The 24109-nt window shown below is 48.0% G+C and overlaps 1 protein-coding gene across 1 annotated transcript in view; it reads left to right on the top strand.

Moving 5' to 3' along the window:
* Positions 1 to 24109, top strand: part of LOC140075821 (inactive dipeptidyl peptidase 10-like) — a 77592-nt gene that overhangs the window by 25960 nt on the left and 27523 nt on the right. The window contains exons 4-7 of the mRNA XM_072122169.1: positions 7254 to 7348; positions 8981 to 9055; positions 23364 to 23416; positions 23490 to 23571. Of these exons, the coding sequence (XP_071978270.1) occupies positions 7254 to 7348; positions 8981 to 9055; positions 23364 to 23416; positions 23490 to 23571 (305 nt within the window). The remainder of the gene's footprint in view (positions 1 to 7253; positions 7349 to 8980; positions 9056 to 23363; positions 23417 to 23489; positions 23572 to 24109) is intronic.

Here is a 24109-nt window from a genome sequence, read left to right as displayed (position 1 = left end):
GGGAGCGTAGTCATCTTCTCCTAGTAACACGAGGGAGCGCTGTCATCTTCTCCTAGTAACACGAGGGAGCGCAGTCATCTTCTCCTAGTAACATGGGGGAGCGCAGTCATCTTCTCCTAGTAACACGAGGGAGCGCAGTCATCTTCTCCTAGTAACACGAGGGAGCGCAGTCATCTTCTCCTAGTAACACGAGGGAGCGCAGTCATCTTCTCCTAGTAACACGAGGGAGCGCAGTCATCTTCTCCTAGTAACACGAGGGAACGCAGTCATCTTCTCCTAGTAACACGAGGGAGCGCTGTCATCTTCTCCTAGTAACACGAGGGAGCGCTGTCATCTTCTCCTAGTAACACGAGGGAGCGCAGTCATCTTCTCCTAGTAACACGAGGGAGCGCAGTCATCTTCTCCTAGTAACACGAGGGAGCGCAGTCATCTTCTCCTAGTAACACGGGGGAGCGCAGTCATCTTCTCCTAGTAACACGAGGGAGCGCAGTCATCTTCTCCTAGTAACATGAGGGAGCGCAGTCATCTTCTCCTAGTAACACGAGGGAGCGCAGTCATCTTCTCCTAGTAACACGAGGGAGCGCAGTCATCTTCTCCTAGTAACACGAGGGAGCTCAGTCATCTTCTCCTAGTAACACGGGGGAGCGCAGTCATCTTCTCCTAGTAACATGAGGGAGCGCAGTCATCTTCTCCTAGTAACACGAGGGAGCGCAGTCATCTTCTCCTAGTAACACGAGGGAGCGCAGTCATCTTCTCCTAGTAACACGAGGGAGCGCAGTCATCTTCTCCTAGTAACACGAGGGAGCGCAGTCATCTTCTCCTAGTAACACGAGGGAGCGCAGTCATCTTCTCCTAGTAACACGAGGGAGCGCAGTCATCTTCTCCTAGTAACATGAGGGAGCGCATTCATCTTCTCCTAGTAACACGAGGGAGCGCAGTCATCTTCTCCTAGTAACATGAGGGAGCGCATTCATCTTCTCCTAGTAACACGAGGGAGCGCTGTCATCTTCTCCTAGTAACACGAGGGAGCGCAGTCATCTTCTCCTAGTAACATGGGGGAGCGCAGTCATCTTCTCCTAGTAACACGAGGGAGCGCAGTCATCTTCTCCTAGTAACACGAGGGAGCGCAGTCATCTTCTCCTAGTAACACGAGGGAGCGCAGTCATCTTCTCCTAGTAACACGAGGGAGCGCAGTCATCTTCTCCTAGTAACACGAGGGAACGCAGTCATCTTCTCCTAGTAACACGAGGGAGCGCTGTCATCTTCTCCTAGTAACACGAGGGAGCGCTGTCATCTTCTCCTAGTAACACGAGGGAGCGCAGTCATCTTCTCCTAGTAACACGAGGGAGCGCAGTCATCTTCTCCTAGTAACACGAGGGAGCGCAGTCATCTTCTCCTAGTAACATGGGGGAGCGCAGTCATCTTCTCCTAGTAACACGAGGGAGCGCAGTCATCTTCTCCTAGTAACATGAGGGAGCGCAGTCATCTTCTCCTAGTAACACGAGGGAGCGCAGTCATCTTCTCCTAGTAACACGAGGGAGCGCTGTCATCTTCTCCTAGTAACACGAGGGAGCTCAGTCATCTTCTCCTAGTAACACGGGGGAGCGCAGTCATCTTCTCCTAGTAACATGAGGGAGCGCAGTCATCTTCTCCTAGTAACACGAGGGAGCGCAGTCATCTTCTCCTAGTAACACGAGGGAGCGCAGTCATCTTCTCCTAGTAACACGAGGGAGCGCAGTCATCTTCTCCTAGTAACACGAGGGAGCGCAGTCATCTTCTCCTAGTAACACGAGGGAGCGCAGTCATCTTCTCCTAGTAACATGAGGGAGCGCATTCATCTTCTCCTAGTAACACGAGGGAGCGCAGTCATCTTGTCCTAGTAACACGAGGGAGCGCAGTTATCTTCTCCTAGTAACAGGAGGGAGCGGAGTCATCTTCTCCTAGTAACACGAAGGAGCGCAGTCATCTTCTCCTAGTAACACGAAGGAGCGCAGTCATCTTCTCCTAGTAACACGAGGGAGCGCAGTCATCTTCTCCTAGTAACATGAGGGAGCGCATTCATCTTCTCCTAGTAACACGAGGGAGCGCAGTCATCTTGTCCTAGTAACACGAGGGAGCGCAGTTATCTTCTCCTAGTAACAGGAGGGAGCGGAGTCATCTTCTCCTAGTAACACGAAGGAGCGCAGTCATCTTCTCCTAGTAACATGAGGGAGCGCAGTCATCTTCTCCTAGTAACACGAGGGAGCGCAGTCATCTTCTCCTAGTAACACGAGGGAGCGCAGTCATCTTCTAGTAACACGAGGGAGCGCAGTCATCTTCTCCTAGTAACACGAGGGAGCGCTGTCATCTTCTCCTAGTAACACGAGGGAGCGCTGTCATCTTCTCCTAGTAACACGAGGTAGCGCTGTCATCTTCTCCTAGTAACACGAGGGAGCGCAGTCATCTTCTCCTAGTAACACGAGGGAGCGCAGTCATCTTCTCCTAGTAACATGAGGGAGCGCAGTCATCTTCTCATAGTAACACGAGGGAGTGTAGTCATCTTCTCCTAGTAACACGAGGGAGCTCAGTCATCTTCTCCTAGTAACACGAGGGAGCGTAGTCATCTTCTCCTAGTAACACGAGGGAGCTCAGTCATCTTCTCCTAGTAACATGAGGGAGCGCAGTCATCTTCTCCTAGTAACACGAGGGAGCGTAGTCATCTTCTCCTAGTAACACGAGGGAGCTCAGTCATCTTCTCCTAGTAACACGAGGGAGCGTAGTCATCTTCTCCTAGTAACACGAGGGAGCGCTGTCATCTTCTCCTAGTAACACGAGGGAGCGCAGTCATCTTCTCCTAGTAACACGGGGGAGCGCAGTCATCTTCTCCTAGTAACACGAGGGAGTGTAGTCATCTTCTCCTAGTAACACGAGGGAGCTCAGTCATCTTCTCCTAGTAACACGAGGGAGCGTAGTCATCTTCTCCTAGTAACACGAGGGAGCTCAGTCATCTTCTCCTAGTAACATGAGGGAGCGCAGTCATCTTCTCCTAGTAACACGAGGGAGCGTAGTCATCTTCTCCTAGTAACACGAGGGAGCTCAGTCATCTTCTCCTAGTAACACGAGGGAGCGTAGTCATCTTCTCCTAGTAACACGAGGGAGCGCTGTCATCTTCTCCTAGTAACACGAGGGAGCGCAGTCATCTTCTCCTAGTAACACGAGGGAGCGCAGTCATCTTCTCCTAGTAACACGAGGGAGCGCAGTCATCTTCTCCTAGTAACACGAGGGAGCGCAGTCATCTTCTCCTAGTAACACGAGGGAGCGCAGTCATCTTCTCCTAGTAACACGAGGGAGCGCAGTCATCTTCTAGTAACACGAGGGAGCGCTGTCATCTTCTCCTAGTAACACGAGGGAGCGCTGTCATCTTCTCCTAGTAACACGAGGGAGCGCAGTCATCTTCTCCTAGTAACACGAGGGAGCTCAGTCATCTTCTCCTAGTAACACGAGGGAGCGCAGTCATCATGTCCTAGTAACACGAGGGAGCTCCGTCATCTTCTCCTAGTAACAGGAGGGAGCGCAGTCATCTTCTCCTAGTAACATGGGGGAGCGCAGTCATCTTCTCCTAGTAACACGAGGGAGCGCAGTCATCTTCTCCTAGTAACACGAGGGAGCGCAGTCATCTTCTCCTAGTAACACGAGGGAGCGCAGTCATCTTCTCCTAGTAACATGAGGGAGCGCAGTCATCTTCTCCTAGTAAAACGAGGGAGCGCAGTCATCTTCTCCTAGTAACACGAGGGAGCGCAGTCATCTTCTCCTAGTAACACGAGGGAGCGCAGTCATCTTCTCCTAGTAACACGAGGGAGCGCTGTCATCTTCTCCTAGTAACACGAGGGAGCGCAGTCATCTTCTCCTAGTAACACGAGGGAGCGCAGTCATCTTCTCCTAGTAACACGAGGGAGCGCAGTCATCTTCTCCTAGTAACACGAGGGAGCGCAGTCATCTTCTCCTAGTAACACGAGGGAGCGCAGTCATCTTCTCCTAGTAACACGAGGGAGCGCAGTCATCTTCTAGTAACACGAGGGAGCGCTGTCATCTTCTCCTAGTAACACGAGGGAGCGCTGTCATCTTCTCCTAGTAACACGAGGGAGCGCAGTCATCTTCTCCTAGTAACACGAGGGAGCTCAGTCATCTTCTCCTAGTAACACGAGGGAGCGCAGTCATCATGTCCTAGTAACACGAGGGAGCTCCGTCATCTTCTCCTAGTAACAGGAGGGAGCGCAGTCATCTTCTCCTAGTAACATGGGGGAGCGCAGTCATCTTCTCCTAGTAACACGAGGGAGCGCAGTCATCTTCTCCTAGTAACACGAGGGAGCGCAGTCATCTTCTCCTAGTAACACGAGGGAGCGCAGTCATCTTCTCCTAGTAACATGAGGGAGCGCAGTCATCTTCTCCTAGTAAAACGAGGGAGCGCAGTCATCTTCTCCTAGTAACACGAGGGAGCGCAGTCATCTTCTCCTAGTAACACGAGGGAGCGCAGTCATCTTCTCCTAGTAACACGAGGGAGCTCAGTCATCTTCTCCTAGTAACACGAGGGAGCGCAGTCATCTTCTCCTAGTAACACGAGGGAGCGCAGTCATCTTCTCCTAGTAACACGAGGGAGCGCAGTCATCTTCTCCTAGTAACACGAGGGAGCGTAGTCATCTTCTCCTAGTAACACGAGGGAGCGCAGTCATCTTCTCCTAGTAACACGAGGGAGCGCAGTCATCTTCTCCTAGTAACATGAGGGAGCGCATTCATCTTCTCCTAGTAACACGAGGGAGCGCAGTCATCTTGTCCTAGTAACACGAGGGAGCGCAGTTATCTTCTCCTAGTAACAGGAGGGAGCGGAGTCATCTTCTCCTAGTAACACGAAGGAGCGCAGTCATCTTCTCCTAGTAACATGAGGGAGCGCAGTCATCTTCTCCTAGTAACACGAGGGAGCGCAGTCATCTTCTCCTAGTAACACGAGGGAGCTCAGTCATCTTCTAGTAACACGAGGGAGCGCAGTCATCTTCTCCTAGTAACACGAGGGAGCGCTGTCATCTTCTCCTAGTAACACGAGGGAGCGTAGTCATCTTCTCCTAGTAACACGAGGGAGCGCAGTCATCTTCTCCTAGTAACACGAGGGAGTGTAGTCATCTTCTCCTAGTAACACGAGGGAGCTCAGTCATCTTCTCCTAGTAACACGAGGGAGCGCAGTCATCTTCTCCTAGTAACACGAGGGAGTGTAGTCATCTTCTCCTAGTAACACGAGGGAGCTCAGTCATCTTCTCCTAGTAACACGAGGGAGTGTAGTCATCTTCTCCTAGTAACACGAGGGAGCTCAGTCATCTTCTCCTAGTAACATGAGGGAGCGCAGTCATCTTCTCCTAGTAACACGAGGGAGCGCAGTCATCTTCTCCTAGTAACATGGGGGAGCGCAGTCATCTTCTCCTAGTAACACGAGGGAGCGCAGTCATCTTCTCCTAGTAACACGAGGGAGCGCAGTCATCTTCTCCTAGTAACACGAGGGAGCGCAGTCATCTTCTCCTAGTAACACGAGGGAGCGCAGTCATCTTCTCCTAGTAACACGAGGGAGCGCAGTCATCTTCTCCTAGTAACACGAGGGAGCGCAGTCATCTTCTCCTAGTAACACGAGGGAGCGCAGTCATCTTCTCCTAGTAACACGAGGGAGCGCAGTCATCTTCTCCTAGTAACACGAGGGAGCGCAGTCATCTTCTCCTAGTAACACGAGGGAGCGCAGTCATCTTCTCCTAGTAACACGAGGGAGCGCAGTCATCTTCTCCTAGTAACACGAGGGAGCGCAGTCATCTTCTCCTAGTAACACGAGGGAGCGCAGTCATCTTCTCCTAGTAACACGAGGGAGCGCAGTCATCTTCTCCTAGTAACAGGAGGGAGCGCAGTCATCTTCTCCTAGTAACAGGAGGGAGCGCAGTCATCTTCTCCTAGTAACACGAGGGAGCGCAGTCATCTTCTCCTAGTAACACGAGGGAGCGCAGTCATCTTCTCCTAGTAACACGAGGGAGCGCAGTCATCTTCTTCTTCCATGTGATGGAATCCATAGGAGGGCAGTTTAGCGTCTTACTTGTAATTATCCAAAAGGTATATAATTAATGCTGGAGCACATCCCAGTTGAAAGATAAAAAAATCCTTTATTTAGAAATGGCATAGGTAGGGCAGAAAAACCTACGCGTTTCAGCTAAGCAGAGCCTTACTCATGGCATAGAAATATCACAGCTCAAGTGAACATGAAAAGACTCATCTAACCAATCAACGTCATTATTACAAGATACAGGTCCCCTCCCCCATAGTGTAGATTTGTAGCCTACATCTCTCGGGCTACATCCATCACACCCTGACGCAGGGGTCGTGTAGGCGCTGTGTGCTCCACAGATGGCTCAGACAATGTGATGCGCGCGCTTCTGACCACCCAGAGCACAATATGGTGGACACTCGATTACTTGGGTTGTATAAGGGGAATGTCCTTCTGCCTATAAGAATTGATTACACATGTCTGGAGCGCAGGCGTCCGGCCTTCATGGAGTTATTTCTGTGTGTTCTTGGTTTCTGGGGCTCTGGTTGGTTTGTGTTAATTGTCTGGACCCTGCAGTCTGACTTTATCACTCGATGTTGTGTTTCACTTATACAATGGTAAGTTGTCCATCTATCGGACCCATTTGTAGGTCGCCCATGAGGAGCCCCTGCACTGACTGCTCTACACATTGGGCCTCGTTTCATTCTCCGACGCTGATTCGGGTCTCCCAGGATTCACTAAGGTCCGTGCGCCCGATATCCAGCAGGTGTCGCCACTGCGCCGAGGTCCGTCGGAGTTCACCCCCCCCCCCCCCCATTTCTGTCACGTGAAAGCCGGCGCCAATGCGACACAATCTGATCACATGCGCCAAAATCCCGGGGCAATTTGGCGCAAAACGGAAATATTTGTGAAACCCGCTGAAATTGCGTCATTCGGACCCTTAGTAAATGAGCCCCATTGTCTTTAGGGACTCCTGTCTCGGTTTTATTGTCCCCAGGATATTGTAAGGGCAGTGCCCGGGTCTCTGCCTCATTAACCCTCTATGGCTGTTGTATGGTGGTAGAATCCTATAACAATATCTGCTATATTATACTGGACTCCGAGATGGTGGAGAATGAGGGTTGTGAGTCTGAGGGTCCTTGTTGGTGGGGTCCGGGGGTCTCTGTCACTTGTCTACTCTCATTCCTTCTCTCTTTCCTTACAGAACATGAGATTGTTTATAAGAACAGGGACGGGTATGTCTTCAAGTATAACGCAGAGACAAACGAGACCACCATGCTACTGGAAAACTCCACCTTCGTAAGTATAGAGAACCACCAGAACCAGGACCAGCTCAGGACACAGGGAGACAATTATGATGATTCTTTTTTTGTAGTGTGCACAGGGTTCTGGGTTTTAAAGGGAACCTGTCATCAGCAATTGGCCTAATAAACCACTACCAGTATATTGTCAGGCACGTTGACACCTTAGAGTTTTTGTTTCTTTCATGGACTTTGTTGGTGGCATCATCCAGAAATTCAACTTTGAAGTGAGATGTGAACTGGTTGTATAAAGCCAAGGATGTGGAGAGTTTAACACTGAAGTCAAGGTGGGCGGCTCTGAACACCTCCTCCTCTGTGATTGACATCGTGCATCGGACAGATCTGTTTAGTGATGTCTCCAGGTGGAGGACCATACATTATAGTGAAGGAGGCTTTCTGAGGCAGGGAGAGCTTGACTTCAGTGTTAAAATCTCAGCTTTTTTGACTTCATACAACCTACTAAGATCTCACTTCAAAGTTGATTTTCTGGATGATACCACCGCACTGCGTCATAAAAGAAACCTGATCAGGAAAGTGTTTAGCTTCTTAACAACATACTGGTAGTGGTTTATTTGGTCAATTTCTGCTGACAGGTTCCCTTTAAGGTTCACAGAGACCCTCATCAGTGCCATCCAGAAAGAGAAGACTGTAGGGAATAGACCCCCCTTCCCCAGGGTGTCCCAAGCCATGGATTATGACCACCCTATACGGGTGATCCCCTACTTACAGAGGACCCCTGACTTACAGACAACCCATAGTTACAGACAGACCCCTCTGCCCCCTGTGACCTCTGGTGACCTCTCTGGATGTTACTATAGTCCCAGACTGCAATGATCGGCTGTAAGGTTTATTGATAATCCTTGGTCCAATTACAGCACAATAATTTGAAACTCCAATTGTCACTGGAACAAAAAAAATTGTCTACAACTACAATTATAAAATATACAGTTTCGACTTGCATACAAATTCAACTTAAGAACAAACATATGGACCCTATCTTGTACGTAACCCGGGGACTTGCCTGTATACAGCATTAACCCCTTGTGTCAATAGTCAAGAAATATAATCTGACTTGTTTTCATGATTACCGTCCAATTGCCTTGACTCAATTGTTATTTGAGAAGATCTTTTGTTACAATGATCGGTATTGAGATATCTTTCATCTCTGGATGCACCATTCATGGACAAAGTGTCAAAGATGTGTCAATCCATTTATTACACTGCACGCACACGGCTGTAGAGGAACCAAACTCGGTGGTCCACGTTACTTTCTCTGATCCGAGTAGTGTGGGTTATGTCTATTGTGCTGTTGTATTATTATGTTTTTAAACTTGGAGCAGTATGTACTAAATTATACATTGTGCTAATGGCCTCGTACAAAGCAACCCCCACTTCATGTCATTCCAACACATAACATTTTACCACTGTGAACAGGACATAATCAAATAGGACACACAATGACATGTAGGATATTTGTGTGTTCTCTAATTTGATGTCCAGTTTATACCGATCTCGGAAATATTATAGATTATGATCCTTCTGTAATAAATCACAATGTATATATTTCTCCCCTTATGTTGGTATTTGGGGCAGTTCCATGGATTGTCACTCTTGGTGGTTTTCGTTATAGGTGACATTTAAAGCCTCAGGATATTCCTTGTCTCCGGACCAGCGCTACGTGCTCCTGGCCTATGACGTGAAGCAGGTGAGTCTTGTGCCTCCATTGTATGTGCCAATCACTCTGCCCTCATGATATTTGTGACTCCTGATTATCTTATGACCTCAATGATGGCAGTGTAATTAATACTGGACAGATGTTGAAATGTAATGGTCCACCCCGGCCTCTGTGTATCCATCACCTTCAACCTTTGCGCCATTCCATCACCTCTCTTTGGTATCTTATGGAAAGTGAAAGGCCAAGGATCTTCACGACTTGTCCACCACATGAGTTGTCCATATGGCCCTACATCTTCTCCCCTGGAGTATCCCACCCGGTTCTGGACGGTCTGGACACACCCTTGACTGGCAGTGCAGAGCCAGTGAAGTAATTATCTGTCTCGGACTGTGAAAATGTGGTTACATTTTCAATTATTACAGGAAACCACTACTGTATTTTCAGGCTAATTGATCTTGCAATTTAACAGAAGCAATTATGTTACAATAATTTTATGGATTAGTTCAGGACCTTTGACTATTTACAGAAAATTTCCTTTCATCTAGTTATCTGACCATGCCAAAGCCCCAAAAATGCTGATAGGTGATACCTGCGCAAGGCGAGATCCCTGGGGGACCGGCGCCAGGAAAGATCCTTGGGGGACCTGCGCCAGGTGAGATCCCTGGGGGACCTGCGCCAGGTGAGATCCCTGGGGGACCTGCGCCAGGTGAGATCCCTGGGGGACCTGCGCCAGGTGAGATTCCTGGGGGACCTGCGCCAGGTGAGATCCCTGGGGGACCTGCGCCAGGTGAGATCCCTGGGGGACCTGCGCCAGGTGAGATCCCTGGGGGACCTGCGCCAGGTGAGATCCCTGGGGGACCGGCGTCAGGTGAGCACCCTGGTGAACCTGCGCAGGTGAGATCCTTGGGGGACCTGCGCCAGGTGAGATCCCTGGGGGACCTGCGCCAGGTGAGATCCCTGGGGGGCCCGCGCCAGGTGAGATCCCTGGGGGACCTGCGCCAGGTGAGATCCCTGGGGGACCTGCGCCAGGTGAGATTCCTGGGGGACCTGCGCCAGGTGAGATCCCTGGGGGACCTGCGCCAGGTGAGATCCCTGGGGGACCTGCGCCAGGTGAGATCCCTGGGGGACCTGCGCCAGGTGAGATCCCTGGGGGACCTGCGCCAGGTGAGATCCCTGGGGGACCGGCGTCAGGTGAGCACCCTGGTGAACCTGCGCAGGTGAGATCCTTGGGGGACCTGCGCCAGGTGAGATCCCTGGGGGACCTGCGCCAGGTGAGATCCCTGGGGGGCCCGCGCCAGGTGAGATGCCTGGGGGACCTTCGCCAGGTGAGATGCCTGGGGGACCTTCGCCAGGTGAGATGCCTGGGGGACCTTCGCCAGGTGAGATGCCTGGGGGACCTGCGCCAGGTGAGATGCCTGGGGGACCTGCGCCAGGTGAGATGCCTGGGGGACCTGCGCCAGTTGAGATGCCTGGGGGACCTGCGCCAGTTGAGATGCATGGGGGACCTGCGCCAGGTGAGATTCCCGGGGAATCGGCCCCCAATGGGGCTCACAATCTAATCAATCTACCAGAATGTTTTGGAGTGTGGGAGGAAACCAAGGACCTGGAGGAAACCCACGCAAACACGGAGACAACATACAAACTCTTTGCAGATGTTGACCCTGGTACTTGAACCCAGGTCCCCAGCGCTGCAAGACTGTAATGCTAACCACTAAGCCACCGTGCTGCCCATGACAGCGAGTGTAGCATTGAGCCTCAAGTTATGGAGGTCTCCACCTCCATGGGAGAGGCGAGGCCTACTAGTGGCACCATCACCCTGTTATCTGGGGTCGTCTCCTGCTTCCATTTGGTCTATGGCAGTTCTAGTTCATGTTCGTGAATCTAATCCGTGTCGTATGAGACATTCTGGTTGATTATCCATGGAGAGCGCAGACCATTCCTGAGACGGAAGCCTCAGACTGCTCGGCTCAGACCTCGGGCGAAATCCATTTCCACAGACCAGAAATCAAAGAGAGAAATGTTCTGTGTGTTTATTAGAAACCATAAAATCCTCCCTTTGATTTCCCCTGGTGACGTCTTGTAAGAGGAGAGGCGTGAAGATATATTTGTCGAGCCCGTGACTCTCCTCCCGCTTGAGTGTTATCGTTTAATTAACCGCAGATGGAAACCAAAGAAGAGATAAATGACGAATAAAAGCGCTGAACGTGGGTCAGATACATGAGGCCTCGTCTTTCCTGCGTCCGCCATCACCTTCATTGTGCAATTCCTTAGTGGGGACTAGTTGTATTACTATGTGCTGTGGTGGTGACATGGAGGGCCTTCAAGCTGGAAAAGCAGAGGTGAATCAGACCTCTCCTCCATTACTTATATCATGGCTGACGGTGTGACTGATGCTAGTGGTGTAGTTATAGAGGTTGCATTGGATGCACGTATTACAGGGTCCATATGACTGGAGGGGGGCAATCAGTCACTGCACAAATCTGCCCTTTATGTAAGAGGCAAGAAGAAGCCATTTCTCAGAGATATCCAGAAAAAGCCACCTGGGAGACACCAAACATGTGGAAGTAGGTGCTCTGCTCAGAGGAACTTTTTTGCCACAATGCCTAATGATACGTTTGGCGTAAAAGCAACACCGCTTATCCCCTGAGCACCCCATCCCCAGCTGTCACCATTCTCACTGTCGCACATGGTGGGGGCACCATAATGGATTGGGCTTTTCTTCTGCAGGGACAGGGAAGATGGGTAAAGTTGATGGAACAATGGAGCCAAATCCAGGACAATTCTGGAAAAAAACCTGTTGGAGTCTGTGTAAAAGCAACACAGCTCATCCCCCTGAGCAACCCCCCCCAATGTCACACGTGGTGGGAGCACCACCCCCACTGTCACACGTGTTGGGGGCACCACCCCCACTGTCACACGTGTTGGAGGCAGCATCATGGTTTGGGCTTTTCTTCTGCAGGGACAGGGTAAAATTGATGTGATGATGGATGGAGCCAAATCCAGGACCATTCTGGAAGAAAACCTGTTGGATTCTGCAAAAGACCTCAGACTGGGACAGAGATTTATCTTCCAATAAGACAATGATCCCAAACATAAATTAAAATCTACACTCACCGGCCACTTTATTAGGTACACCATGCTAGTAACGGGTTGGACCCCCTTTTGCCCTCAGAACTGCCTCAATTCTTCGTGGCATAGATACAACAAGGTGCTGGAAGCTCCTCAGAGATTTTGGTCCATATTGACATGATGGCATCACACAGTTGCCGCAGATTTGTCGGCTGCACATCCATGATGCGAATCTCCCGTTCCACCACATCCCAAAGATGCTCTATTGGATTGAGATCTGGTGACTGTGGAGGCCATTTGTGTCCAGTGACCTCATTGTCATGTTCAAGAAACCAGTCTGAGATGCTTTCAGCTTTATGACATGGCGCATTATCCTGCTGAAAGTAGCCATCAGATGTTACAGGGTACATTGTGCTCATAAAGGGATGGACATGGTCAGCAACAATACTCAGGTAGGCTGTGGCGTTGTACCAAGGGGCCCAAAGAGTGCCAAGAAAATATTCCCCACACCATGACACCACCACCACCAGCCTGAACCGCTGATACAAGGCAGGATGGATCCATGCTTTCATGTTGTTGACACCAAATTCTGACCCTCCCATCCGAATGTCGCAGCAGAAATCGAGACTCATCAGACCAGGCAACGTTTTTCCAATCATCTACTGTCCAATTTCGATGAGCTTGTGCAAATTGTAGCCTCAGTTTCCTGTTCTTAGCTGAAAGGAGTGGCACCCGGTGTGGTCTTCTGCTGCTGTAGCCCATCTGCCTCAAAGTTGGACGTACTGTGCGTTCAGAGATGCTCTTCTGCCTACCTTGTTTGTAAGGGGTTGCGATTTGAGTCACTGTTGCCTTTCTATCAGCTCGAACCAGTCTGCCCATTCTCCTCTGACCTCTGGCATCAACAAGGCAAATAAGAACTGCCGCTCACTGGATGTTTTTTCTTTTTCGGACCATTCTCTGTAAACCCTAGAGATGGTTGTGGGTGAAAATCCCAGTAGATCAGCAGTTTCTGAAATACTCAGACCAGCCCTTCTGGCACCAACAACCATGCCACGTTCAAAGGCCTCAAATCACCTTTCTTCCCCATACTGATGCTCGCTTTGAACTGCAGGAGATTGTCTTGACCATGTCTACATGCCTAAATGCACTGAGTTGCCGCCATGTGATTGGCTGATTAGAAAATAAGTGTTAACGAGCAGTTGGACAGGTGTACCTAATAAAGTGGCTGGTGAGTGTACAATGGAAGGTTCACAAATAATCGTATCCACTTATCCATAGTCCAGTGGAATCCAATGGAGAATCTGTGGAAAGAGCTGAAAACTGCTGCTCACAAACTCTTCATCCAACCTCCCTGAGCTCCAGCTGTTCTCCAAGGAAGAAGGTCAAGGATTTCATCGCTCCATGTACAAAACTGATAAGACACCTGCTTCCCCAAACAACTGCAGCTGAAATCACAGAAAAAGGGGGCGCTACAAAGTATTAACTTAAAGGGCGGAATAATATTTCACACCCCACTTTTCAGTTAATTATTTTTTTACAAAAGTTTAACATATCAAATAAATTTTGTTACACTTCAAAATTGTGTCCCACTTATTGATTCCTCACCAAAAAAATTTAAATTTGTTTGAAGCCTGAAATGTGGCAAAATGGTAGAAAAGTTCAAGGTGCCGTACACTCTATACATTGTTAATGTGGTAAGTTACTATTCTACCAGCAAACATCTTATTTTTTAATGCAATATCTACATATCTACATCTATGTAAGCCCATTCCAACAACTACCACTCGAGTGGTTTAATGGTACATTGTCTTTGCTAACTGTGTAAGATGGCTAATGGATGTTTAGAAAACCCTTGTTCCAGTATGCTAGCACGGCTGAAAACAGTTTGGCTGATATGAGAAGCTATAAAACTGACCCTCCCTTGAGCTGGTTGAGAATCTGGAGCATCACATTTGTTTTTCAGATGCAGCTTTCAACATCCAAACCAGTAGTGGAGTGAAAAAAGTAGGAGTAGTAGTAGCACCTCTCAGTGATTGTTCTCACTCATTATGAGCCACACCTGCTTTTGGCTTTTAAAACTGCATCTGAAAGTGTGAGTGCACCCTGGAACTTTCACAATGGCCAGAAAAAAATTCTTTTTATGTGAAACTCGTCAGTCTATTCTTGTTCTTAGAAATGAAGGCCATTCTATGCGATAAATTTCCAAAAATTTGAAGATTTCCTACGATGGTTTGTACTACTCCATTTAGTAGTACAAACAGGCTCTAACCAGAGTAAAAAGAGAAGTGGGAGGCCCCGCTGCACAACTAAGCAACATGACAAGTACATTATAGTCTCTAGTGTAAGAAACCAACTCCTCAGAGGTCCTCACCTGGCAGCTCCATTTACTAGCACCCGTCAGACACCAGTGTCACCCTCTTCGTTGAGGAGGGGACTCCACAACGCGCTTTTCAGGGCAGAGGGGCAAAGAAAAAGCCATGTCTGAGACTGGCTAATCAAAGGAAAAGATTAATATGGGCAAAATAACAGACATTGGACAGAAGGCGATTGCAAAAAAGTGTTACGGAGAGACAAATCTAAGTTTGAGGTTTGGATCACACAGAAGAACATTTGTGAGACTCAGAACCAGTGAAAAGATGTTGGAAGATGCCATCTGTCACAAGGTGGAGGTCATGTGATGGCCTGGGGGTTAAGGGGGAGATTTGTACAAGGTCAAATGGTTTTGGAATAAGGAAGGCTATCGCTCCTTGGTGCCGGGCCACACCCTGTGACAGCCCCTGATTGGAGCCAATTTTATCCTACAGGAGAATGACCCAAAGCTTCCAAATTATGGAGGAAGAGTGGAAGAAGCAGCAGCAGGTACCATTGAGCTGTTGTGGGAGGAGCTTGACTGTATGTTATGCAAAAAGTACCAATCCAACTTGTTTGGGGGGGGGGGGCTTCTGGACACGGGGTGGGGTGGGGGGGGGGATTTCTCCAGATTATATCAGCAAATTAACAGAGGCCAAAGTTTGTCAATGCTGTAACTACAGCAAAGGGAACATTCTCTGATGGTAGCAAAGTATTAAGGAGAAAAGAATTTCAAACCTCGTCAATGTCTGGACTATAGTTTCATTTTATTTTGCAACTCATTAGAAAAATAAAAGTATGAGTTTTCATGAAAAATACAACATTGGTCCTAAACTTTTGAGCGGCAGTGTAGAGGTGAGCTGAGCCGCTGGATCTAAGCTTCTCATTGTATGCAAATGTATTCATATAGTTTTATATTTTATTTTATATTTTTATATTTTCTATTTATACATAGAGCTGGGTGGCCGTATCTAAGCTGCCACGATAGAGGTTCCACTGTTGCATGGTGTTTATTGCAGGCCACGATCTGCCCCTCTGGTGCTTATTGCAGTCCATGTCCTGCCCCTCTGGTGCTAATAACAAGTTGCATCCTTGCCTCTGGTTTTTAGCAGAGCAGTGTTATCTGCATGTCTCATAGTTATGTGAGAAGCTCCTGAATAATTCATAATCTCCTCAGCTCTAAAGTCCCAGTTACTGACACTGAACACCAGAGAAGAGCATCCCAGGAAGGGAAAAGTGTATTAAAGAGATTATACGGGTATAAAAATTTACTCAGGGCCGGGCTGGGGTGGGCTACTTAAAAAATAACAAACATGAACTTACCTCGTCTGGAGCTGCTGATGTCCCGCGCCGCAGTCCATCTCATCTGTGCGCCGGTTTGTTTACAAGGGTGCACAGGGAGCTTTCTACCGAGCCGGCCACATCGCGGAACGGAAGCTCCATGTGCGCAGCTTCTGTGCCCCTGTAAACAAACAGGTGCACGGATCAAAGGAACCGCGGCACGGGACATTGGCGGCGCCAGAGGAGGTAAGTACACGTTTTTAATTTTTAAATAGCCCGTCCCAGCCAGGCCATAAGTAACTTTTTATAACCGGATAACCCCTTTAATTTTTACATACATTTGATCTGAAGATGTCACATAACCTGCCCAATATCTGTTGATAACGTCTTCAACTTGAACAATGGGGCAGATTTATCAAGTGTCTGAAAGTCAGAATATTTCTAGTTGCCCATGGCAACCAATCACAGCTCAGCTTTCATTCTACCAACGCTCGTGATTATTTTAAAGGGGAGCTGTGATTGGTTGCCATGGGCAACTAGAAATATTCTGACTTTCAAACACTTGATAAATCTGCCCCATTGTCTGTAGATAACTTCTTCAACCTGCCCGATTGTCTGCAGATAATGGGGCACCCGTCCCTTGCGCGATCCCCGATTCGGAATGTCCGATGATAATGAACTTAGATCGTGCGCCTGATTTCCTGAATGTGTTGTTTCCCCGCTCAGGTCTGCTGGAGTTCACCATCTTCCTTTCGGTGTATGTAAATGCATGTCTTGCGACACAAATTTTAAGTTAAATCCCACGGTTTGTCCGAATCCATCCGATCGTCTGACGGCCTGCCCCGATTTGTGTCATATCAAAGCCAGCGCGTTTGCGACACAATCGCCTGTTAAATACCTGTCCCAGTGGCGTGATCCCCGAAAACGTCGCAAAACCCTACATAAACGGGGCCGCGGGACTCTTAGTAAATAAGCCCGATGTCTGCAGATAATGGGGGTCATTTATTAAGGGCCCGATTCGCGTTTTCCCGACGTGTTACCCGAATATTTCCGTTTTGCGCCGCTTGTACTTAAATTGCCCCGGGATTTTGGCGCACGCGATCGGATTGTGGCGCATCGGCGCTGGCATGCGCGCGACGGAAATCGGGGGGCGTGGCCGAACGAAAACCCGACGTATTCGGAAAAACCGCCGCATTTAAAAACCGAAAATGTGTCGCATAAGGACCGCTTACCTTCACCTGGTCCAGCTCGGTGCATTCCGGCGCGATGAGTTTACTTTCAGCGCAGCAGCGCCACCTGGTGGACGGCGGAAGAACTACCTTATTAAATCCCGGCCGGACCCGAATCCAGAGCGGAGAAGCCGCCGCTGGAACGCGAATGGACCGGGTAAGTAAATTTGCCCCAATGTCTTCAACCTTCCCAATGTCTGTAGATAACGTCTTCAACCTGCCCGGTGTCTGTAGATAACGTCTTCAACCTGCCCAATGTCTGCAGATAATGTCTTCAACCTTCCCAATGTCTGTAGATAACGTCTTACACCTGCCTGGTGTCTGTAGATAACGTCTTACACCTGCCCGGTGTCTGTAGATAATGTCTTCAACCTGCCCGGTGTCTGTAGATAACGTCTTCAACCTGCCCGGTGTCTGTAGATAACGTCTTCAACCTGCCCGGTGTCTGTAGATAACGTCTTCAACCTGCCCGATGTCTGTAGATAACGTCTTCAACCTGCCCGGTGTCTGTAGATAACGTCTTCAACCTGCCCGGTGTCTGTAAATAACGTCTTCAACCTGCCCGGTGTCTGTAGATTACGTCTTCAACCTGCCCGATGTCTGTAGATAACGTCTTCAACCTGCCCGATTGTCTGTAGATAACGTCCTCTACCAGCCTGATGTCTGTAGATAACGTCCTCTACCAGCCTGATGTCTGTAGATAACGTCCTCTACCAGCCTGATGTCTGTAGATTACGTCTTCAACCTGCCCAATGTCTGTATATAACGTCTTCAATGAGTTCTCCATGTGGTGGCTGCTCGTGCCCCCTCATTTATCCCTTTACCTCAGGAAATTACTGACTTCCAATCAGTGACATTGGGATGGTGTAGTTAAATCAATCAATTCAGGTAATGTCTTTTCTGAGTTATGGAATCGTTAGAACATATGAGGGATCTTATTATATTGAAGTTTAATATCAAAAGGGACATTGCTTACAACAAAGGGGTTAAAAAAATAAATAAACAGATGTACATACAATGCAAAAATAAAAAAGGGATAAAAAAAACAGAACTTATAGGGGTTTTCCCACGAAAGAAATTTTTTAAATTTCAACCCCTTAATGATGTTTACATAATAAAGATTATTTTTAACCCCTTAGATTACAATGTTACTCAGTGTTATTGCTGTTTTAGCTTCAATCACTCAGTGATGGTCATTGTAAGATTTCAGTGTGTGAGTGGGGACTCTCTGAGCAGACACTTCCTGGTCCCTCTGTGCTGTGAGATGGCTTGTGCTAGCAGTATGCTTAGAATATCGGGGTACAGGGTTGTATACACTTTCATTCACCTTATGAATGTTGTACTAGTATATGACACAGAGAAAGAGAGATGAGACAGATCAGAGATCCATGAGATGGATATAACACATGACTATACTATCACAGCCATAAAATACACAGCTCTGCTATATCTCACTAGTATCTGACACTTAGAAAGAGATGAGATGGATCAGAGATGAGATGAGATCCATAAGATGGATATAACACACAATGACACTCTCATCTCTGCTATAATGGCCAAAACATACACATAGCTCTTCTATATGCCTCCCTCCCTCTCTTCTGGATAAAGGCCTTATCTGCTTGTAGCTTTAACCTCCTCATGATGTTGTTTGCCAGCAGGAAGTCTCTGTGTGTGTGAGCTCGTCCTGGAATGCAGGGTGGGGGCTGGAGGCAGAGCGGAGCTCAGTGCAGCGTCAGACAGAAGAGCAAGATGGCTTCCCCGACCCTAAGCTCAGAAGATCAAGGGTCGGGTCCAGGGGCCACCAAAATTGTGAATACCAGGACTGATAGAGACAGGTTGGAATTATATCTGTGTAATGCTGGATTTTTGTAAATAACAGTGAATTATAGAATGTGTTATTTTGTTATCCTGAGTGTATTTAAGAAACTTGTCTTTGTGGGAATATGCCTTTAATACATGTTATAAGTCTGGTACCTGGGGGCACCATCCAGCCCGGTGTGTTACATAGCCTACCAGCCCCATGTAGTATATAACTTTCCTCTCCCCTCTAGTATATATCCTGCCAGCCAGCCTCATGAAGTATATATCCTGCCAGCCAGCCCCGTGTAGTATATAGCCTGCCAGCCAGCCCCGTGTAGTATATAGCCTGCCAGCCAGCCCCGTGTAGTATATAGCCTGCCAGCCAGCCCCGTGTAGTATATAGCCTGCCAGCCAGCCCCGTGTAGTATATAGCCTGCCAGCCAGCCCCGTGTAGTATATAGCCTGCCAGCCAGCCCCGTGTAGTATATAGCCTGCCAGTCAGCCCCGTGCAGTATATAGCCTGCCAGTCAGCCCCGTGCAGTATATAGCCTGCCAGCCAGCCCCGTGCAGTATATAGCCTGCCAGCCAGCCCCGTGTAGTATATAGCCTGCCAGTCAGCCCCGTGTAGTATATAGCCTGCCAGTCAGCCCCGTGTGGTATATAGCCTGCCAGCCAGCCCCGTGTAGTATATAGCCTGCCAGCCAGCCCCGTGCAGTATATAGCCAGCCAGCCCCGTGTAGTATATAGCCTGCCAGCCAGCCCCGTGTAGTATATAGCCTGCCAGTCAGCCCCGTGTAGTATATAGCCTGCCAGTCAGCCCCGTGTAGTATATAGCCTGCCAGTCAGCCCCGTGTAGTATGTAGCCTACCAGTCAGCCCCGTGTAGTATGTAGCCTACCAGTCAGCCCCGTGTAGTATGTAGCCACTGCTGGATATGGTGTTGGTGAAGGGAGGCTGCTGCTGGACATGTTATTACTGAGGGGAGGCCGCTCCTGGGACGTTATGAGTGAGAGGAAGCCGCTGCTGGGACATATTATTACTGAGGGGAGGCTGCTGCTGTGACAAGTTATGAGTGAGTGGAGGCCACTGCTGGGACATTATTTAGTTGCAGCAGAATTTACTCAAGGTAAATTGGGTCATCGGCTTTTACGTACATATATGTATATTTTTTTTCCTCACAGTAAAAATCCCAAAGACAAGGGGACATTATAGACATGTGGGGGTTGCTGTAGAAAAAGGGATATAATAATGTCCTCCTTTCTGTAGCCGTCATCGTATCAAGACATTAGAAGGACGCTAAGGGCATCTGGAGGGAAGGGGGCGTTATATGGGTTGTGTTTAGATATGGACTTATACGGGGCACACAATTTTATGTTCCAGGGACCATGGTAAGAGGGTTACCCGGTCTGGTACCTGGTGAAAAAATTGAGTGCAGCCGGTCCCCACATACTAAAAGGTTGGGGAACACTGAAATAGATGAATGAGCAGATAGACGGTGTGATGGAGGGGAGAGATATTTGGTTTACACCAAAAAAAAAGGAAACAAAAGCCAAAATGTAGAAAGCATAAAATAACTCTATTAGATCAATTAAAGCAAACCCATTTAAAAAGACACAGAACATCCACAGAGAAAGTCCCCCGATGGTCAAATAACTAAATATACCTGATAAATAGATGACAGTGACCTGTATAGAGGTATAGAAGGTCCAGTCCTCAGGGGATATGCTTAGAAACAAGTATTACACATTGGCACATACACAGTTATATACAGACAAAGGGTGGACCCCACCAGACACATGCTTCTCCTTTCTCCATCCGGGGTAGGTGTGTATGTGCCCCTCTGTTTTTCCTCTGGCTAATGTGCAATACTTTTCTCTAAGCAAATCCCTGGATTGGCTCTGAAGACTTGAATACTCCTTCTACTCCTCTATACAGGTCACTGTCATCTATTTATCTTGTATATTTAGTTATTTTATGCTTTCTACATTGTGGCTTTTTGTTGAGTTATTTGATTTAATTGGGTACATTGAGACACATTTACTTACCCGGTCCCTGCACGATCCCTGACGAGGATGAAGGCTGCCGTGATTAACTAAGATCGTGCGCCCGAGATCCTTCATGTGTCGCTTCCCCACTCAGGTCCACCGGGGTTCACCTTCTTCTTCCCGAAGCTTGTGAGTGCATTTTTTGCGACACAATTTGAAATGTTAAATCCCGCGCTCAGTCAGAATCTGTTGGATCGTCCAACGGCCCGCCCCCCCCCCCCCCCCCGGTTTGTGTCGTGTGAAAGCCGGCGTGATTGCGATGCAATCCCCGTTGCGATCCCCGAAAACTTTGGAAAACCCTCATTGTGTCTGTGCCGCCTATTACTTGTCTTGGTGGTCATTTTTCTCTAGTTATAATTCTCTAACTTTTCTTGTCATTGAATAAAACTTCAGTTTTTCACATATGTAAATTATTTAGCCTCTTAGTTAGAAGCTCCACATTCGCCCGTGTGGGTGTGTCTTTGATGCACGGTCTATGGTCTCATTGGTCAGCGGCACACGCACATTAAAGTGAAAGCTTTAATAGAAAAAAGGTTGTTCAGTTCTTCCAAAAGATGTTAAAACAAAAGAATTACAAAATAAAATGACACACAACACGGCAAAAATAAAGATGTAGAAAATAGCAGAAACTTACAAATGAAAGAAATTCCTGATTCCCTGGAGGTGGGAGAAATATGGGACCCCCCCCCCTCCCCCAGTTTGTCCGACAGCCTCCATAGAGTGACCCCCTGATTACCTGCATATCACAATGTTTTATACATTTTCTATTCGGTTCAGGATTCAAAACCTCCCATTGATTAATTAGTTAAAATTGTTTCTCATGATTGGACAAAGTGTTAATGTTGGGGGGGGGGGGGGTCCAGGAATATTTAAATAGTTTCTTTGTTTTCAAGTCCTGATGTAGGAGGAGGGGGGAGAGGTGACCAAGTGTCTTCTGAGGTCTGTACAGACCAGTCTTCAGGTCAGTTAATCAGGCTGTAAAGACAGGATGTCATAAAAAGCTGCTGGGACACTACAAGAGATGCCAATTGTCCTATAGTTATAAGTTTTTCCATGACAATAACAAGATCACACATTCTCTAATTCACTGTTATTAACAAAAATCCAGCATTTCACAGATACATGTCCAACCTGTCTCTATCAGTCCTGATGTACACAATTTTGGTTGCACCCTGGTCCCGACACTGTATCTTCTGAGTTTGGGGTCGGCAGACATCTTGCTCTTCTGTCTGATGCTGCATTGAGCTGCTGTCTGCCTCCAGACAACCGCCGCCCTGCATTCCAGGACGATCTCACACACTGACTTCCTGCCAGCGCGGTGTGAGGAGAGCAAAGCAACAGACCGATAAGATCTTTGTCCAGGGGAGAGGGAGGCACAGCAGATCTGACAGTGGCGGTTATAGGTAAAATATAGCAGAGCTGTGTTTGTTTTGGCTGCTATAGTAGAGTCATGTGTTATATCCATCTCATGGATCTCATCATCTCTCATCTCTGTTCTGTCTCCTCTCTCTTTCTCTGTGTCAAATAGTACAATGCTCAGAAGGTAAATGAAAGTGTATATAACCCTGGACCCTGATAATCTAAGCACATTGTCAGCACATAGCATCTCACAGCACAGATGAATCATGAAGTGTCTTCTCAGACTGCCCTCTCACACTCTGGGATCCTAAACTGACCATCACTGAGTTAAACGGCAATAACCCTGAGTAAAATTTTAAAGTAAGGAGTTAAAAATAATCTTTATTGTGTAAACACTACTAGGGGATTAAGATTTAAGAATTTTCTTTCATGGGCAAACCCCTTTTAGGAATCATTAGAACACAAAGAGGAAAATTGAAGTTTAATATCAAATGGGACAGTGCATGCAAACAAAAAGATAAAATAAAATGACGTACAATGCAAAAATAAAAAATTTGATAAAAAAATAAAAGGGATAAAAAACAGAACTTACAACATTAAATGATGTTTGGTGCCTGTGTAAAGAAGAAATACACAATCAATGTATCCACTAGGGATCTCCAAAGAAGCCATAAGGAAGACTTGGAATATTCTAATTGGTTTTATGAGCTGTATGCCTCATATCTTGCCATGCGGGCATCCTATAAACTTACATCCATCTTTTCCGTTCTGTCCCTCACACAGAACCATTATTATGATAACTATTAATATTTTGGAAATTATTGCACCCTGTTGCTGTGGTGTCATGCAATGACCTCCGATACAGTAACAGCAGAGACCTAGATGGAGTTAATATGGAAAAGTATGTGGATGAAAAATGAATTATTCCACATATTTCTATGATTTGTGTTGCAGCATGTTGTTTATAAATGTGACGTCAGATATCTGCCATTCATATTATGATAGGATCTGGTGCTTGGGTATACTAGTTTTTATGGGCCAAGCATCCAGACCTGGCCCCAGGCCAGCAGAGGAATTTCCGAGGGGAGGGGCACCCACCTCTCATATCTGTGATGTATCCCTATATATGTCCTTCGTCGTAAGCATGTGGCACCTACCATTGTGGTCACACCCCCGGTTATACCTGACGTTTTTCTCATTACAGGTCTTCCACTTCTCATTCATGGCGTCGTACGTCATCTACAGCATCCACACCAGGTAAGCCCATGTCTTGGGGCATCCCTCACAGAGCACATGGTACGTAGACTCACCTGCAGTGTCTGTGTTTCAGGGAAGTTTGGGAGTTGAACCCTCCAGAAGTTGAGGACTCAGTGTTACAGCACGCTGCGTGGGGTGTCCAAGGACAGCAGCTGGTAAGACCATGCAGAATTGTTTACAGGGCACATTTACTTACCTGGTCCCCTGCGTACACAGAAAGTGCAATGTCCGACTATAATGCTCTCTGCCCCAATTTACTAAGATCGTGCGCCCGATATCCTGCATGTGTCGCTTCCCCGCTCAGGTCCTCCGGAGTTCACCTTCTTCTTCCTGGTGCATGTAAGTGCATTGTTTTGCAACACGCGCTCTGTCCGAATCAGTCGGATCGTCTGACTGCCCGCCCCCCGATTTCTGTTGCATCAAAGCAGCGCAGCTGCGACACAAACCGATCATATGCGACACAATCCCAGCGCAGTCCCATGTTAAATACCTGTCAAAGCCGTGCAATCCCCGAAAGCGGTGCAAAGTCCGATGAAAGTGCAGTGTGCGACCCCTGGTAATTTAGTCCCTATGTGTATACTAGCATGTGGTGGAAACATCCACTAGTAACACCAACAGAGCACTTAACAGGTCGCTTCAGTAGTGGGCGGATGGGAGACTCCCTGTTGCAGGCGGGGCAGGAGGCGGACTCCC

Source organism: Engystomops pustulosus, chromosome 8, assembly GCF_040894005.1.
Source record: "Engystomops pustulosus chromosome 8, aEngPut4.maternal, whole genome shotgun sequence".
Classification (NCBI taxonomy): Eukaryota; Metazoa; Chordata; class Amphibia; order Anura; family Leptodactylidae; genus Engystomops; species Engystomops pustulosus.
Note: the sequence above shows the minus strand (reverse complement) of the source record. Positions and strands in the feature narration are given on the sequence as shown.